The sequence below is a fragment of the Anopheles aquasalis genome, chromosome Y, assembly GCF_943734665.1.
Source record: "Anopheles aquasalis chromosome Y, idAnoAquaMG_Q_19, whole genome shotgun sequence".
NCBI lineage: Eukaryota > Metazoa > Arthropoda > Insecta > Diptera > Culicidae > Anopheles > Anopheles aquasalis.
The window spans coordinates 5,156,326-5,171,819 of record NC_064879.1 but is presented as its reverse complement, the minus strand read 5'-3'; the positions used below and the strand labels follow the sequence as shown (position 1 = coordinate 5,171,819).

Here is a 15,494-nt window from a genome sequence, read left to right as displayed (position 1 = left end):
GAAATTTAGAGGAACGCACAGGAGGCAAACAGGATGGTGGCAGCACCAGCAGCAGCAGCAGCAGACAGGTGAAAGGGTAATAGGGGGGGGGATAGAAACTGCCCCAAAACCGTGAACAAAGTGTATAGTTTTGGAGAACAGAGTTGCGAACCGTTGGATTCGTGCGTTTCGAGGCGGCTAGAAGGTGCTAAAAGGCTACGGAGGTGTAAGATGTAAAAACAAAAAAAATGCGTCGCTGTCGTAGATAGACGAAGAAACACAGGAAGGACACACACACACACAGACACAGACACACATCGTCACAGGCACACTTACTCCGACACAGCTACTCCAAACAATAATTATGCTTATGGTCGAGTAACTATTAAAGAGATATAACGGCATTCTTATTTCAGCAAACTCTCTCTCTCTCTCTCTCTCTCTCTCACTCTCGGTCTCTCTTTCTCGTGGTCGTCGTCTCGTAATGCATGCAACGTTTGCCCAAAACCTCCCGGCAAGCGCAGTGATTGCATCGCGCTATCCGAAAGCCCCATCCCCAGCGCACCGCAGAGCTGAAATACTGGATACTACTGTTGGGGCTGGGTTTGCAAATGATTTGTACCATTCCTACGCTCTCCCTCCCTCCCCAAAACCACTTCCTTCGATGGAGTGCAATTTAATGCCGAACAATGAGAGAGAGAGAGAGAGCGGGAGGTAGAGGAAGGAGAACGATTAAACTCGGATGCACTCTGGTGCAGCAGATAGCCGTGCGAGCGAACTTTTAAATTTGCCCCGGACACCCTCCTCCCCCCGAGCTAGCAGCAGCAGACCCACCAGACGACGAGGCCGATCCCTTCTTAACGCGTCATTAATTCCAGCTCCACTGCACGGCACTGCTTCTGGCGACCATCGATCTGCCTTCATCCGCCTCAGCGTCTGCGGTACCGCGCACATTCACGGAAGCGAGCGAGCAACCCATTGTTTCCAGGCACCCGAAACGGCTACGCGAAACCCAGTTTTGTGTGTGGACCCAGCCGCCGGCGAAGACGTTTCGGTGAGAATTCTGATGACAGATAATTTCGCTGGCCGAGTTGGCAGGATATACTATACATTTCCGTTTATTGGTTTTAGTAAAGTGTCAATCGACGACGAGCAAGGGGGGAGGGAGCGAATTAGGAGAGATTAATATGGCTCAATATAGCGGGTGCGTAGCGCTAGTAATAAAAAAAAAAATAATAAGGAATGGAAGAACGCTGTGCGCGTCCTTCTGCTCGTTGTAGTCGACGACGACGACGACGACGACAGGGGCCTAGACGGCGGCCTCGATGTCGTTCCGCTCCGGCTCGTCCGGTTTGGTGATCTCGGCGCAGCGCGCCGTCAGATCGTCCTCCTCGAGCCCGAGACACTTGCCCCACTCCTGCAGCGAAATGCGGTGATCCCCGTTCGGGTCGCAGCTCTCCAGGAACGGCGAGATGCAGTGCTCGAGCGCCATCAGCGGTGCCCGGATCGGGAACAGCTCGTGCCGCGACACCGTGTTGTCGTGCGGGTGCCCGTCCAGGTCGCACCACTTCCAGATCGCCGCGTTCGTCCAGCGCTTGGTCATGTTGGTTTCCGCCTCGTGCTCCAGCGCCCGGTACTGCTCCGGCAGCTCGTCCCGCGACGCCAGATCGTGCATCACGTTGAACAGCCAGTCGCGCATCCGGCGCGGAAAGTCGGCCAGATCGCTCTCCGAGCACTCGAGCATCTGCTTGCAGTAGCCGTAGTAATCGATGTGGACGTGGCGCACACCCTCGCCCCGGCACAGCGGATCGTGCGTGTTGCACAGGCAGCGCTGCCGGTGGACCTCGCACGCCGAGTCCCACGTTTCGTTCAGGTTGGTGCACACCTTCCGGCGCGGATCCAGCTCGACCGGGCACTCCGGGATGCAGATGCACTCGGCCTTGTTCTCGTCGTGGTTCACGCTGCAGATGCGACCGGCACCGCACCGCACACCGCGGCACGGATCGGTCAACCGTGGCGCACGGTTCGGTGCATTCTCCTCCACTTGCTCCTCCTCCTGCTGCTGCTGCTGCTGCAGATAGGGATCCTGGTATCCGTCGTACTCGCCCGCCATATTGATGGCAGACTGGGCGTGGGCGAGCTGCTGTTCACGCTCCAGCTCCTTGTCCACGTGCTTCTGCTCGACGCGGCGCAGCAACTCCATGTCCTCCTCGTCGAAGTCGTCTAACAACTCTTCATCCAGCAGCCCATCGTTCGCCCGCACCAGTGGGCTGCACACTAGCAGCACCACCACCACCACCAGCTTACCAGCAAAGCGCGACATCGCGACACCCAAACACCGTTACTGCTCGCTTCTACTGTCTGAGTCTGAGCCTGGAACAAAAAGGGGAAACCATTACACGGGTGCGTTACAGGTGATACGTTTACACCTTTTTTGAACGGGGGGGGGGGGGGGGGGCGGTTCGGTTAACCGGGATCTACTACCACTGACCCGACAGGAAAACAAAACAGAACGAACCGAAAGCGAAAACCGAATCCGAAAAAAACGAACAACTTCCTGCTGCGTGTGGTTCTCGGAACGCGCAACGGCACTGTAGCGTATCGCAGCGGTGCACTGTGAGTTTGAAATGGCCGGTATGCACTCGGCAGTTCATGCGAACCGTGGGGGGGGGGGGGGGAACAAACATCTGGTAAATCTGTCTCTGGGCACCGGTCCCGATGACTCATCATCATCAGCCCACGAATTCCTGAGGTTCCTCGTGTGGTTTTTTTGCGAATTTAGGGGTTTTTTTTTGTCATGAAGTCGTCGAGGAGGAATCACTGCAATATTGACTAAACCGATTAGTTGTCCCAAAAATCACGATCGTAAACTGGAATCAATCGCTCTCTTTCACTCTCTCTCTCGTTCTCTCTTACTCTCTCTTAAATACACACAGGCCACACAGACAAACCTCACTCCTTTCTGGTTCGGTTAACTGCTTTCCGTTCGGCGAGAAGTTATTTATAACTTCCTCAACTTTAATTGTAAACAAAACCCCATAACGGTCTTGCTGTTCTTGTTGCAGGGCATGCGTGTGTGGAAAAGACACAGAGAGAGAGAGAGAGAGAGAGAGAGAGAGAGAGAGAGCGAGAGTTACAGAAGATACAAATATTGAACTGCTGTTTACGCGCTGAAAGGAAAGGCTGGTAAACCGACTAGCGGCTAGCCCTTTAACGTTGGCAGCGACCGTGCCAAGAGGTAAGATCTCGCACAAAATCTCCAACCGAAAGATGCGCCTGGACTCGCCCAATCCAAGCACCAATTCCAAGTTTGATTGCGCAGTTCCCACCGCACCGAAAAACTAACGCAAGCTTATCAGGTCGGTTTCGGTTTGGTCGGTTGATTGTGGCTACTAGGCTTCCCGCCCGATAAGGCGCTCTCGGCGCAAATCCCTCCATCGCATAGAACACCGACAGCTGGCCTAGCTCGGCGGCTGCAATGGTGACCGACAATCGGAGCAACTCCGGAGCCTTCTTCTGCGGCACTGCCCTGGACTGACCTCGGCGAAACGATAAGGCGAACACTCGGGCACGCGGTTACACTCCGGCTGTGCTCCGACTGTGCTTCCTGTCCAGCGTGTTAGCAGTTTGATAAGGAGCGGTTTCCGGTCCAGAGAAACGGTTCCGGTGTGTCGCGCACAAAACCATTCGCGCACCGACTCGGAATGTCGGCTGCTCGGAAGCCGGCCACCGAGAAGCCGTCACCTAACCGGTAATCTCACCGAATGGGATATTCAGAACAGAACTCTCCAGTTCTGCTCCATGATTCTACGCCTTACCCAGGGCTTTCTTCCTATTTGGATCCGGGCCTCACTGGCAGGGGAACTTCCACTGCCAAACCACCAACCACAGCAAATCACTTCCACGGTCACTGGAACGGTGCCTGTTGGGATGCGCTCCTTGCGATCGCCAAAGCAAGACTAAACCAGACGATCGACCAGCAGCAGCAGAAGCAGGCGTCTTACGCCAGCACAGCGTACACGCAATCGGACACGAGATGGAGTTGAGCTGGACGAGATCGAGATCGGTCGGCGGTACCAAGATTCTCGCTCGCTCGCTCGCTCGCTCACCCAGTCACCCGACGCTTCTGGGGAATGGGGATGGAACAGAAAATTCGCGCCGCGCGAATGTTGCGCGATGCGATCGGAACGGAGGCGTTCTTTGTGGAGCGGACTGGCACTGGCGAGCGCGAAATGATGACGGCATCCCTCGTGAAAAGGGGAGGCGGGGGGGGGGGGGGAATACATCGCGTAGGGGTGCAGGTCACACACGCAGATGCGATAGTAATTATCGCAGACGCAACACTCGAGCCCGAGCCAGCATTATGTGCATGTGGTAAAGCTATCATCGGAAACGATCTTCCGGGAGGGCATGTTGAGTGTTTTTTTTTTTTTTATTATTTATTGTGAGACCTCTGTGGCTTATGGTTGGCCGCAGTCGCCGCAGTCGGCACAGCCGCACTCACTTGTTTTATGGCCGTGGAACACCAAAAACAACAACAACAACAACAACGACAAGGCAGGAACCAGCCGGCAGGCCGGGATGGTGCACGCCCGCTGCGTGCTAGATTGGTACGAGATTGAAAAAGAAAGAGAAAAAATGTGAGTTTAACGAGAAAAGGGCAAAGCGGAGAGGGGAGGTGAAGCGACACTTTCGTTATCGACAAAACCGGTGGAGTCTGTGCGCCACATGTGCGCTACGCTTTAAGATGTGCGCGGGCGAGTAAAAATTAGACTAACAGAGAAATGAAGACGACGACGACGACGACGACGACGGCGACGAATGATGCTGATAGCGTTGACTGACTCCTCAATTCGAGCGCACAGTAGCGCGGGATAAATGTCGAACGAATGCGCAGCGTGCGCTGGACGGTCGGTTTTTTCGGAAGTGCCGACGTGAAACTCACTGAATGCCTAGGCGGAAACAGGAACTGGTGACTGGTGGATTTGGCCAAGCCTGCGATGTCACGGGCCATCCTACTTACTGTAAAGCGTGTGGGCCCGTGCAGGTAAGGTGAGATCAGTTCGAAATTGGTAACAAAAAACAAACAAACAAACAAACACAATGGTAGATGGTAAGTACGTTTTCGATCAATGGGTTAGACACGGTACACGGTAGTATTTTAGCAGAGCTTGCGACCTGCATTGACATTTGGATTGTTTTGAACCAGACTGCCAGAGTCAAACCTATGGCACTTTCCTCGTCTCGTCTCGGTGCCACATACATACATTTACTACGCTCACGAGCATCCTTAGTACACACTAAACGCGCTAAAGGGGGTCACGCTTCGGTTGAATGATTAAGTCTATTCCGGTCCCTACTACGGTTTTTGATACCAAGCTCTATCCACCCTCCCCTTTGACAATCCAGCAGCACTGTTCCGTTTCGACCCAGCTAATGCATTTTGAGCACTGCACTGAACGCGAACTCGGTGAAGCGGCGAATCGATCCGAAAATGTTCCATCAAACATTCAGCATTCCGATGTCATGGTGCCCACATTGCGCCCAATTTTATTTCTATTCGCTACCAGGTTAGTTGTGTATTTAGTATTTTGTGTGAAGAAGAGGAAACGGTGGCTCGTCGTTAGAAGTTAACCAAAACCATAATGTCATTCGCCGCGATCACCCGATCCCTGCTGTTCAGATTAAATACTCCTCACTCACTCACTCATTAATCGCCCAAAGAATGTGCGCACCCATTCTATGCATAAAACAACTGATTCCTAAATCAGTGTTGTTTTTATGTCTACCAGTAAGCGCATATTGCTATCCACGAGCAGGTATGCCCCATACACTAATTATATGATTTTTTTTTTTATGTGTGTCTACGCGACTTTCTGCGTACTTACGGCCCTCGCTCGACACTGTATAGATATATCTACGCTTATATTTTATATATATATATTAAAAACAAAGAAGCTGTACGCCTATGTGAGCAATCGGGGAAGAGTGAGAATTTTTAAGCCAGTGGTTTTCGGAAGCCTGTACTGTACACCCATGGAACGTAGCAAACCCTCGCTGTGTATCGCTGATGTAAAATGCCGAGAACAAAACAAAAATGGAGAAGAAAAAAAAACGCCCGAAAAGCCAACCGGAAATCGCCAACCACTTCCCCCTACAATTCTACACTAGTTTTGTTCGCTCTCTCTCTCTCTCTCATTCCGGTCGGAATAGGTGTATTACAAGCAGCGGCACCACTATTCATATGTTGGTCGACTCGACGGCCGAATTGTCCAACGGGCCAACGCCATCACCGTAGTCCAGTTCGTCCTCGTTGAAAAAGTCGTCAATGTCGTGCTCCTTGCTCTCCGGACAGTCGCGGCAGCGCGACTCATTAACGCCATAATTGATGCAGTAATGGCCAACGCACTCGCAGCAACCATCGTGGAACCATCTGAAGAAAAAAGAAAAAAAACTATGTAAGCTCAGCATGCGGTGTGGAAGCCTTCCATCCACTTGCCTGTAGCTGCTGGCGCCCATCGTTCGGCAGCTTTCCTTGCACTTGTTCCACGACATGCACTGTGCCTGGTACGCGACGGTGCAGTTCACCGTGATCTTGTTCGGATCCGCATACTTCGCCTTCAGGTCCATATCGGTGGAGTCTAGTGGTGGACGACCGGGACAGAGAGCGGGAAAAAGATGGCATGGGTGAGCCGCACACAGAGTAACGGGGCAACGGGAACTTACGGACGAGGTACTTGGTGTCACCCTTGGGACCGTACAGTGCCGCATCGATGTCGATCGGAAAGGAAAACACCTTCCAGCGGCCCTGTGCGTCCTGCTCGAGCGTGATGGCGTCGTACAGGCCCGGGAACCCCTCGAGATCCTCGATGTGCGACTGCTTCGACAGCTCGTTCGACGTCTCGTTCGGCTTGGGGCACATCTCGAGGCAGCTGCAGCACTCGGTGTACAGGTAGCTGAGACAGTCGGCGCACTCCTTGCAGCAGGTGCAGCTCTTCATATCACACTTACAGCTCTGCGTCAGCATACACTTCGAGACGATGCTCGCGCACACCATCTCGTTGCAGCCGTCGACCGGCGGCACGGTGAGACCGAGCACGACCACGCAGATCGCTGCTAGGGGGAGTGCCGTGGAGCGCCGCTCGCCGCCGATCACCATGGTTGATAGAATGCAGCCGTTGATACGCTTGATAGATGTGGTGTGGTGTGGTGGCGCCACGCGGTATCGTATCGCACCGGTCAACAGCAGCTGCACACAAAATGGCAAACCTGAAAACTGAAAAACAAAAAAAACACCGCTTAGAAGTGCGGAGACTAGACGTGAATCGGGTGCTCACATAACCGCGCACCGCACGACGAGATCCGCCCGTTCGCGGCCCTTCCTGGAGAGTGAGGACAGCTGCGACAGGATCGGGCCGCTTTATCATCGTCTCAACATTCCGGGTAAGGTGACTGTCAGTTCACCTTCATTCAACATTCAACATCGTGCGATCAACCAGCAGCGGCAAACCGTTCCGCCTAATTAATTACATGCAAAAACCCGGCCCCGAGGGGAGCAAAACTATAAAATTTGTTTTGCGTGCACTTGCTAGCTCCTTTTGCCCATGCGCGCAGCCCAAGTCCGCCCAAGTAATCTTGCTGCATCCGCGCCGCATGTTTACCAGCGGTTCGTTTACACCAAATGTAAACAACCGCGACTGGCGGTAGCAGCAGCAGCAACCCGCTCCAGCAGGGCCATATTCTATTTCCGCCCCAGAGTGCCCGCAGCTTCTACGGCACGGCCAGCAGCAGCAGCAGCAGCAGCAGCGTTGCCGGCCTGTGGTGAGTGACCAAAGGGCACTTTAGCAGCGGGTGATGGCCTGATCGATCGGTCGGTCGGCATCCGCATCATTTCTGATTGTGTATTCTGTATTGTTACTCAAAAGGGAAACAGCAAAATACACAATTCGATTGCGCAGAATGTGAGCGTGCGCACGCCTCTACGCCAGTGAAGCAGTGAGCACATGGGAGCACAGATTGTCCTTGGAAATCACTGGTGGTAGTTACCCCCACTGCTATCACGGAGATGCTGCTGCTGCTGCTGCTGCTGGATTACCTCCTCCTTCCTGGGTGTGCTTCCAATAAACAACAAAGCGGGCAGCGCACTGACAACACTTGCCGAACAGACAGCTTTTGGGTGTGGGGGGTATCGAGATGACGAAGATGGCGGCTGCAGTCGTTCGCGTTGGTGCGACTCTTGGCTTTCCCGAAATCCAATTGGAAAATATCTCACTCTCTATGTGTACGAAAACGGAATGCAGCGTTCGGTCCGCTCACTGTAGGAATGCACAACATTCAGCCAGTCCCCTCAGAAACAAAACAAACGAAAGAAACGCCAAAACGAATTTGGCAAATATTCCCTCGGTGGCCCCTAAACCAACCAAACCAATTATTTCCATAGCTCCAGGATCCACCGGGCACCACCAGCATCGGATCGGGCGGGCGGGCGGGCAGCATCACGCACGTTGAATGCGCGTAGCGGTAACGCGGAGATACCTCGCATTGATTGCTTTTGCGTCTCCATCAAGTCTTTGCATGGATGAATGTGTAGATGTGTAGAGGTGTGTGGTCTCCGTTTCTCAGCAACAATTCCTCATCCCTGCCTCCCCCGCCACCGATCGCACCGATCTTTCGCTTCCTCTCTACCTGGCTCATCTCTCTCTCTCTCTCTCTCTCTCTCTCTCTCTCTCTCTCTCTCTCTCTCTCTCTCTCTCTCCCTCACTTGCTGTCGCTCGCTCTTTGCCTTTTTTTAGCCATATTCCAAAAGACTGCTGGAATCTGGAAGGTCGACGTAGTAACTCACCTGGTTATCCTGGGCGGGTGTGTTGTGGGTCCTGGAGATTTGGTTGACGATCAGCGACGCCAGCACGATCGCTATCTAGCGCTAGCTATCCGTAGCCGCAGTATGGCCGCGGATTCAACACGTCCCGATAACAAACGAACCGGACCGAATCGCACCAGTGTACGGATGATCACCGCCTAATCGCTCGTCTCGATCTCTCGCTATATTCACCTGCGAGCGCTGACGCTGACCAACTGGGCGCGGACCGCGGGCTTTGGCATCGAGATCGAGATACCGAAACTGTGGGCAAACGCGCGTACGCGCGCACCTTTCCTGCGAGAGCTCACTGAGCGTGCGGTTCATTCGGTGAGTGGCGTTCAAACTTTGACAGCAGCCGCCCGCGCAGGACTGCGAACGATCGATCGTTCGATCGATCGGAATGTACGCACGGGCTTCCGGGGACGGGGGGGGTGCGGATTCGGATCCTGGCGTTGTCGCGTATCGTTGGATACTGGAAAAGTGAGGCATCAGGAGTCCGCTGACAAAAAAAAAGGGCGGGGGAAAGATGCCAAAAACATCTCATCAACTCATGTACAGTATGCAAAAAAAGTTTATCCACCCCTTGCAAACAATTTACATTTTGACTGATTTTTCATGAAAAACCTCAGCCTAAAAATGTTTTTCATATATCAATAGTTTTGTTTTTTATTCTTCTTTACTTTGCTTTTTACAGATCTGAAAAATATCTCCTAGAAACAAAGATATTACAGAAACAGTGGAGCAAGGTACGAAAAGCACGCAAAAAAAGTTTATCCACTCTCATGTATTTTATTGTATGGTGTTATACAGTTTTTACTCCACAATAATCAAACAACCATTTTTCCTCTCAATTTCAAAAATGTATTTTAGTTCTTTAGTCCCAAATACATCTTTTGGGGCCCATTGGATGGTTTTATCTCCACAAATAATGGAGTTACGCATTTTTAAGCTGAGGGTTTTCATGAAAAATCAGTCAAAATGTAAATTGTTTGCAAGGGGTGGATAAACTTTTTTTTGCATACTGTATATAGGGCGCGCTAATAAGTCCTTTCCGTGAGCGCTCTCGCGCCAGACCAACACAGTGGCTCCTACGGTAATCGCCACCTGCCAGACGGTGTTCCGAACACCGCGGGATGCCATTAACGCACGCAGTTGCTCGCCCCCGTCAGTCCCCGGATCATTGCACAACACGCTCCACCATATTGTCGTATCCAAGATGGCCTTGATTTGAGCGCGGCACCCCCCCCCCCCCCCCACCCCGCCAGGGGCAAAGGGTATGAAGAACCATTTTAAAAAATATAAACAAATAAACGCGACACAGCTCCGCAGGCTGCGTCGCGCTTGTGTCAAATGTGTCAAAAACCCCGTGTAGCCCGTTGTTCATTGGGATGGGAGGGTCGTAAAGGCCAGCATAAGCAGTAAGGCAAACATCAGGCGCAGGCCTCGGGCCGAACGGGAGAGCGACCGAGCTGTCTGTCTGTCTGTGTGTCGGGTGTAGTTTCAAGAGGTTTCACTGCCCTCACTCGGCCGTTTAGGTCTCGTCGGTGCGGGGCGAATGTAGTGAAAAAGTGAAGTGCCGTTACGGATTCACGCCACCCCAAAAACCCCATCCCCATCCCTGGTCACCCGTTTATCAAACGCTGCTGCTATCTATCAATCACCTCAATCTATGTAGCCGGAGGAACAGTGCTGTTGTGGCCCGCGAAAAACAAAAAACCAGAGCGGTGGAATATTGGGAATAAATGCCGGAGACGCCGAACTGCGTCAGCCAACGTGACAAATGATGCTGGAACTACTGTGGGGCGTGTTGCTAGTGTTAGTCAGCGGCGCCTCCCCGTTCAACCTTGAAACGCATCAAATACTGGAGAAGCGCGGCCTGTCCGGGTCCTACTTTGGCTACTCGGTCGCTGGCCACCACCAACGGGGCACCCGGGGCAACGCAAACCGTACGACGAGCTGGTAAGACGCCCATTCGAACCCAACCAACCCCTCTAAAGCGAACTTCTACCTTGATCCTCTCTCTCTCTCTCTCTCACTCACTCACGCTTGTCGCTTGCTGGTAGGATTCTCGTGGGTGCGCCACTCGGACAGAACCTGCAGCCGGGCTCGAACCGGTCCGGTGCACTGTACCGCTGCCCGGTTACGCTTGCCACCGACGATTGCCTGCAGGTGGTGACCGACGGGCTCCGAAGTAAGTTGCAGAGGGTTTTCGTTCTTTATTTTTTTTTTTTTTTGGTTTTCTGCCAGGTACACCGTCTGGTTTCCATGGTTTTCCATCGCCAGAACGCTTCCTACCTGCAAAACTGGGTTTTGCTATACCTTTGCCGGTGTCGGTATAGGCTCTAAGGGGCTTCACATTTTCAGCACACATCGGGCATTCCACAATATTGCAGCGCATCTCAAGTGTTCTCAAGTTCTACGTGCTGTCTCTCTCTCTCGAAAGTCGGGTTAGAAAAAAAAGTCAGCGGGGACGCGGGTAGAACAAAGCAAAAGCTTGGAATTGCCCGTATCCCCCCCCCAGGGGGGAGGAAGCTTTACTGATTCATCTCCAATAATACCGATTCAAGTTAAAAATACTTCTCGTCCGTCATTATATATGTTTAAAAAAAACCGATTCAAGTGATTCGAGCAACCGTGGCCCGTTACATTCCATTCGAGTGTTAGCTGTATCGGTTCATCCATCCATTCATACAGCCCCCTCCCCAAATGTACCCTGTCGTGTGTCTTCGAAAAACTAATGCTTCCAATCTTCTATCGGTGAAAGCTGCTACCGGCTCGTACGAACAGCGCCAAAGTGCAAACCGCTCGCGTAGCAAGAGTAAGTGCCGGTCAAGAGTTACCGCTGCGTCGCGTTCCTGCTGTCCGCTTTGCCCAGCATGCCGCCAAAGCGAAACCGCAAAACACACGAAACAATCTGACCGGAAAATGCCTGGTTGTTGCGAGATTGTTGCCAGAAAGTCTGAATGGCCGCATGTGACTGAATAGTGTGCATTCAAACAACTGTATAGGCTAAGTGCATGGCTTGCGGCTTGCGCTTGAATGCATCGACTGTATGTGTGTTTTCGTTTTCGATTCATACAGCCCATTTGTATCATTGCATTTGCAGGACATTTTCCATTTACCTTGATTGTTTGCGTACATTTGCTCGGAATGCTCTTCGCCACCAGCAACTCACTCGCGGTGTGCAACAGCTGCACGGTTTTACTAAAACTATAGCGGAATGTTTTCTATTTTTTTATAATTGCTTTGTTAAATTAACCATGCTTTCCCCATGCGTGTGTTTCTGTTGTGTTGCGCCTGTGTTGAACACTAACCCTCCGGCGTGATCGAAAGCGCCATCGGAACTAACCCTGTTCATTTGCTTCTTTCAACCCCGTGCTACCGCTCCGTCCGCCCACAGCGGATGACATCGACGATGACCTGGAGGGCGATGATCCGGCGGCGGTGCGCAACAACCTGGTACCGCCCGGGGCGGACGAAATCAAAACAAACCAGTGGCTCGGCGTGTCCGTAGAAACGGGAGGTCAAGAGAATAAGGTAGGCGACACGATTAGCGGACATACAGGGTGCGCCAACGGGATGCTTTCCTATTTTAAACGTTGAATAACGTGTGCATTAAAAACAAAGAGACAAAATTTTGCCGATTTTTCATGGGCAAACCGTCAATCGCACTGCAGAAACTAAAAATGCAGCATCAATAGTAGTTATTTATGAGTCATCAGACAAAATTTGAAAGCTCTATCAGTCGAACTCTAATCGTGATGGCGAAAAAAGGGAAGCAACTTCGTTCCAAGGTTTGCGCATTTCAAAAACGGTATCCTGACGCGACCAAAAAGATTATCGTGTGACACTTTGTGAGTGTCGGATATGGCCGTTTCAGTATCTACATGATCTTGACACTTTTGCCCAACAATAATAGCATCACAAGAAGGCATAGTTCGGCACGGCCGACGACTCTGACCGACCAAAAACCCTCCAAAGGATGCTGATCCGACCGAGACCGAGGAAAAAGTTGTTACATTGCTGCGTGCGATTGGCCGTGAGATCGGTGCAACGGCCCAAATAATTAAGAACTATCTGGAATTCATAGGCATACATGTCAGAAAGCGAATATCCTGGCCACTAATCTCAGAGCAGCAATTAATGTCACAGCGACAGCGGTTGACCACGATCGTCAAGTTAATTTTTTGGCGCATCGCGACGTGGCGGTGGTGAATGAAAGCGATACCTATCTCAATCTAGATGAAAGATTATTAAAAGACACTTCATATTTTACTTCCCGCACGAAGAAAGTGAGATCTAAGGTGAAATTCACACACACACCAAGTTCCTCAAGAAGGTCCTTCAGTGGCTGCCCTTTTTTAACTCCGAACTCTGGCCTTGATCGGTAAAATTCATTATGCCAAGTGACTGCAGAAGGTTGCGTCAATCATCAAGGAACACTAATTGGTACGAAGATCGAGGAGTCTGACCAGAAACGATACGCGAAGCGATCGTTAGACGAAATGAAGCGGCTGAGTAACAATGTGATACCAAAGATTGCGAACCCGCTCAACGTCCCCCCAGCTTCTGCCCATCGAAAATTTCTGGCCTAACTTTAAACGTAGGATCTATTTTAACAATTTTCTTGGAAGAACAAAGGAGGAATTAAATGAAAAGGCGCAGAAATAGTTCAAAAACATGTGCACAAAAATGTTTTGCGACTGCCATGTCGAAATTACCGTCTAACTTCCAGAATCCTACTCGGAATGGCGTAGAATTTTTTTGCTAATAAACTGATAAACTTCCTTTCCACATGTAATTTACAGAACTCAATTATCTGTCATCTGTTTATTTTTTTATCGCCCTTCAAATTTTGTCTCCTTTTTTTAATGCATACGTTAACTCTGTCATTTTGCAACCGGATTTGGACAAGTAGGCCAGTTTCTGAAACGCCAGTCTATGCCATTTTAGTAATGCATCACTTCACGTTCATAGAATGGACTGAAATTGTCACACTTTACTTTGAAAATAATCGGTCAATAGTGGAAACTACGATCGTGCAACGGATGGTGCATCCTAGTTCGTCGCATGGTTCTGTGGTTCTATTTGAAAAATAAGTTTTATGCCAACAAACCGAAGACTATGAAACAACTTAGAGCAAATATTGGAGCTGAAATTACCAAAAGAAATCCCTAAATGTTGTCAAACCAATGTAAAATGCCCGAAAAAAGGCCGCTAATTTTGTATGTTGAATGAAGGCGATCGATTTGATCGATATCATATTTTGAGTATGTACACAATAAATGGCATAAAATAACCTAAATAAAACTGATTCATTTGTTGAAAATCGGTTGGAAAATGACAGAGTTATTCAACGTTTAAAATAGGAAAGCATCCAGGATGGCGCACCCTGTCCATGTGACCATCCCCCTAAACCCTGCTGTACTTTCTCGCAAATCTTAGATCTTCGTGTGCGCCCATCGCTACATCAAGGTGAGCAAACCGCAACCGTACACGTTCTCTGCCAACTCGTCGTCGTCGTCGTCATCGTCATCGTCGTCGAATTCGCACGGGCTGTACCTCGGGCAGGGCATCTGTTACGTGCTGAACGAGGACTTTTCGTTCGGGTTTGCCGTCGAAGTGTGCCGGGGTCGCTCGATCGAGCGGGAACACCAGCAGTACGCGTTCTGCCAGTCCGGTACGTCCAGTGCGGTGCTGGTGGACGGGACCGCCCTCATCGGTACGCCCGGGGCGATGACGTGGAAGGGTACGCTGTTTAGCGTTGCGATCGAGGGTGACTTTCTGTCACGCGACAAGTTCCAGTACTACGCACCGCACGACAACGTCAACTCGCCCGTACCGAACTACAGCTACTTGGGTGAGCTTCCACGGGGAATCCACGGGGAATCCACGGCCATTCAACGTACTCACGTTTCCTTTCGCCCTCCCCCCCCCCCCCCCCCTTTCTAGGTATGGCCGTTACCGGTGGTCGCTTTTTTGGCAACTACATGACGTACGCTGGCGGTGCACCGCGGGCCGGCGACGGCAACGGCGAGGTAGTCATCTTCTCGAACGTGCAGCGCAAAAACCCGTTCGACCGTGACCTGTCGCTGGTGGGTGAACAGTTTGGTTCCGGGTTCGGTAGTACCCTGCTATCGGTCGACGTCAACGGGGATGGGTAAGTGTTTGGCGGGGAGCCGTCGCGATGGCACACACTAACCGTCGTCCGTTCGTTCGTTTTGCAGCTTGCTCGATCTGCTGGTCGGTGCACCGAACTACTTCAACCGTACGGACGGTGGCGCCGTGTATGTGTACCTGAACCGTGGCACCACCTTCGATCAGCGCTACCAGCAACGGTTAACCGGGCGCCTCGAGTCCCGCTTCGGGACGGCCATCGCCGCCTGCGGTGACCTCAACCGGGACGGGATGAACGATGTCGCGATCGGGGCACCGTACGAGTTGGGTGGCCGCGGGCGCGTCTACCTCCACTCCGGTACCGCCCACGGTCTCTCGCCGGAACCATCGCAGATAATCGATCCGCACGATTTCCACCCGCAACCGGCAGGGCCACGCGGGTGGCAAACGTTCGGTAGCTCGCTGGCCGGCAACTACGATCTGGACGGGAACTCGTACCCGGACCTGATCGTCGGTTCGTACGGTAGCGATCGGGTGG

General features: G+C 51.8%; 3 protein-coding genes across 5 annotated transcripts in view; 1 reads left to right on the top strand and 2 right to left on the bottom strand.

Moving 5' to 3' along the window:
- Nucleotides 1-1,070: 1,070 nt before the first annotated feature.
- LOC126579851 (SPARC) lies at nucleotides 1,071-3,984 on the bottom strand. Its single transcript, XM_050243504.1, has 2 exons — nucleotides 3,798-3,984; nucleotides 1,071-2,352 (listed from the first exon to the last, which is right to left on the bottom strand). Exon 2 carries the CDS (start codon nucleotides 2,300-2,302, stop codon nucleotides 1,289-1,291), a length of 1,014 nt encoding a protein of 337 aa, XP_050099461.1. The 5' UTR covers nucleotides 2,303-2,352; nucleotides 3,798-3,984; the 3' UTR covers nucleotides 1,071-1,288.
- Nucleotides 3,985-5,768: 1,784 nt separating this feature from the next.
- LOC126579852 (protein twisted gastrulation) lies at nucleotides 5,769-9,069 on the bottom strand. 2 transcript variants are annotated; one of them, XM_050243505.1, is made up of 4 exons: nucleotides 8,822-9,069; nucleotides 6,706-7,255; nucleotides 6,479-6,620; nucleotides 5,769-6,412 (listed from the first exon to the last, which is right to left on the bottom strand). In XM_050243505.1, the coding sequence occupies exons 2-4, from the start codon at nucleotides 7,136-7,138 to the stop codon at nucleotides 6,220-6,222; spliced, it is 768 nt and encodes a 255-aa protein (XP_050099462.1). In that variant the 5' UTR covers nucleotides 7,139-7,255; nucleotides 8,822-9,069; the 3' UTR covers nucleotides 5,769-6,219. The 2 variants fall into 2 exon arrangements, with proteins under 2 accessions (XP_050099462.1, XP_050099463.1); XM_050243506.1 differs by lacking the exon at nucleotides 8,822-9,069 and adding an exon at nucleotides 7,317-7,366.
- A 1,172-nt stretch (nucleotides 9,070-10,241) lies between these two features.
- Nucleotides 10,242-15,494, top strand: part of LOC126579596 (integrin alpha-PS1) — an 8,539-nt gene continuing 3,286 nt past the window's right edge. Inside the window, exons 1-7 of one of the 2 annotated variants that reach the window (XM_050243045.1) lie at nucleotides 10,242-10,798; nucleotides 10,903-11,030; nucleotides 11,604-11,657; nucleotides 12,240-12,376; nucleotides 14,285-14,699; nucleotides 14,792-14,999; nucleotides 15,067-15,494. The exon at nucleotides 15,067-15,494 is cut by the window's right edge and continues 818 nt beyond it. In XM_050243045.1, coding sequence (XP_050099002.1) covers nucleotides 10,620-10,798; nucleotides 10,903-11,030; nucleotides 11,604-11,657; nucleotides 12,240-12,376; nucleotides 14,285-14,699; nucleotides 14,792-14,999; nucleotides 15,067-15,494 — 1,549 coding nt within the window. In that variant the 5' untranslated portion in view covers nucleotides 10,242-10,619. The remainder of the gene's footprint in view (nucleotides 10,799-10,902; nucleotides 11,031-11,603; nucleotides 11,658-12,239; nucleotides 12,377-14,284; nucleotides 14,700-14,791; nucleotides 15,000-15,066) is intronic. The other variant, XM_050243046.1, reaches the window with a different exon arrangement.

Excerpts from the sequence above, each read along its gene's own strand:
- LOC126579851 (XM_050243504.1), bottom strand. The coding sequence starts at position 2,302 with ATGTCGCGCTTTGCTGGTAAGCTGGTGGTGGTGGTGGTGCTGCTAGTG.
- LOC126579852 (XM_050243505.1), bottom strand. The coding sequence starts at position 7,138 with ATGGTGATCGGCGGCGAGCGGCGCTCCACGGCACTCCCCCTAGCAGCG. Across the intron at positions 6,621-6,705 it reads TGACACCAAGTACCTCGTCC|ACTCCACCGATATGGACCTG; the intron begins GTAAGTTCCCGT and ends GTCCACCACTAG. Across the intron at positions 6,413-6,478 it reads ATGGGCGCCAGCAGCTACAG|ATGGTTCCACGATGGTTGCT; the intron begins GCAAGTGGATGG and ends TTTTTTCTTCAG.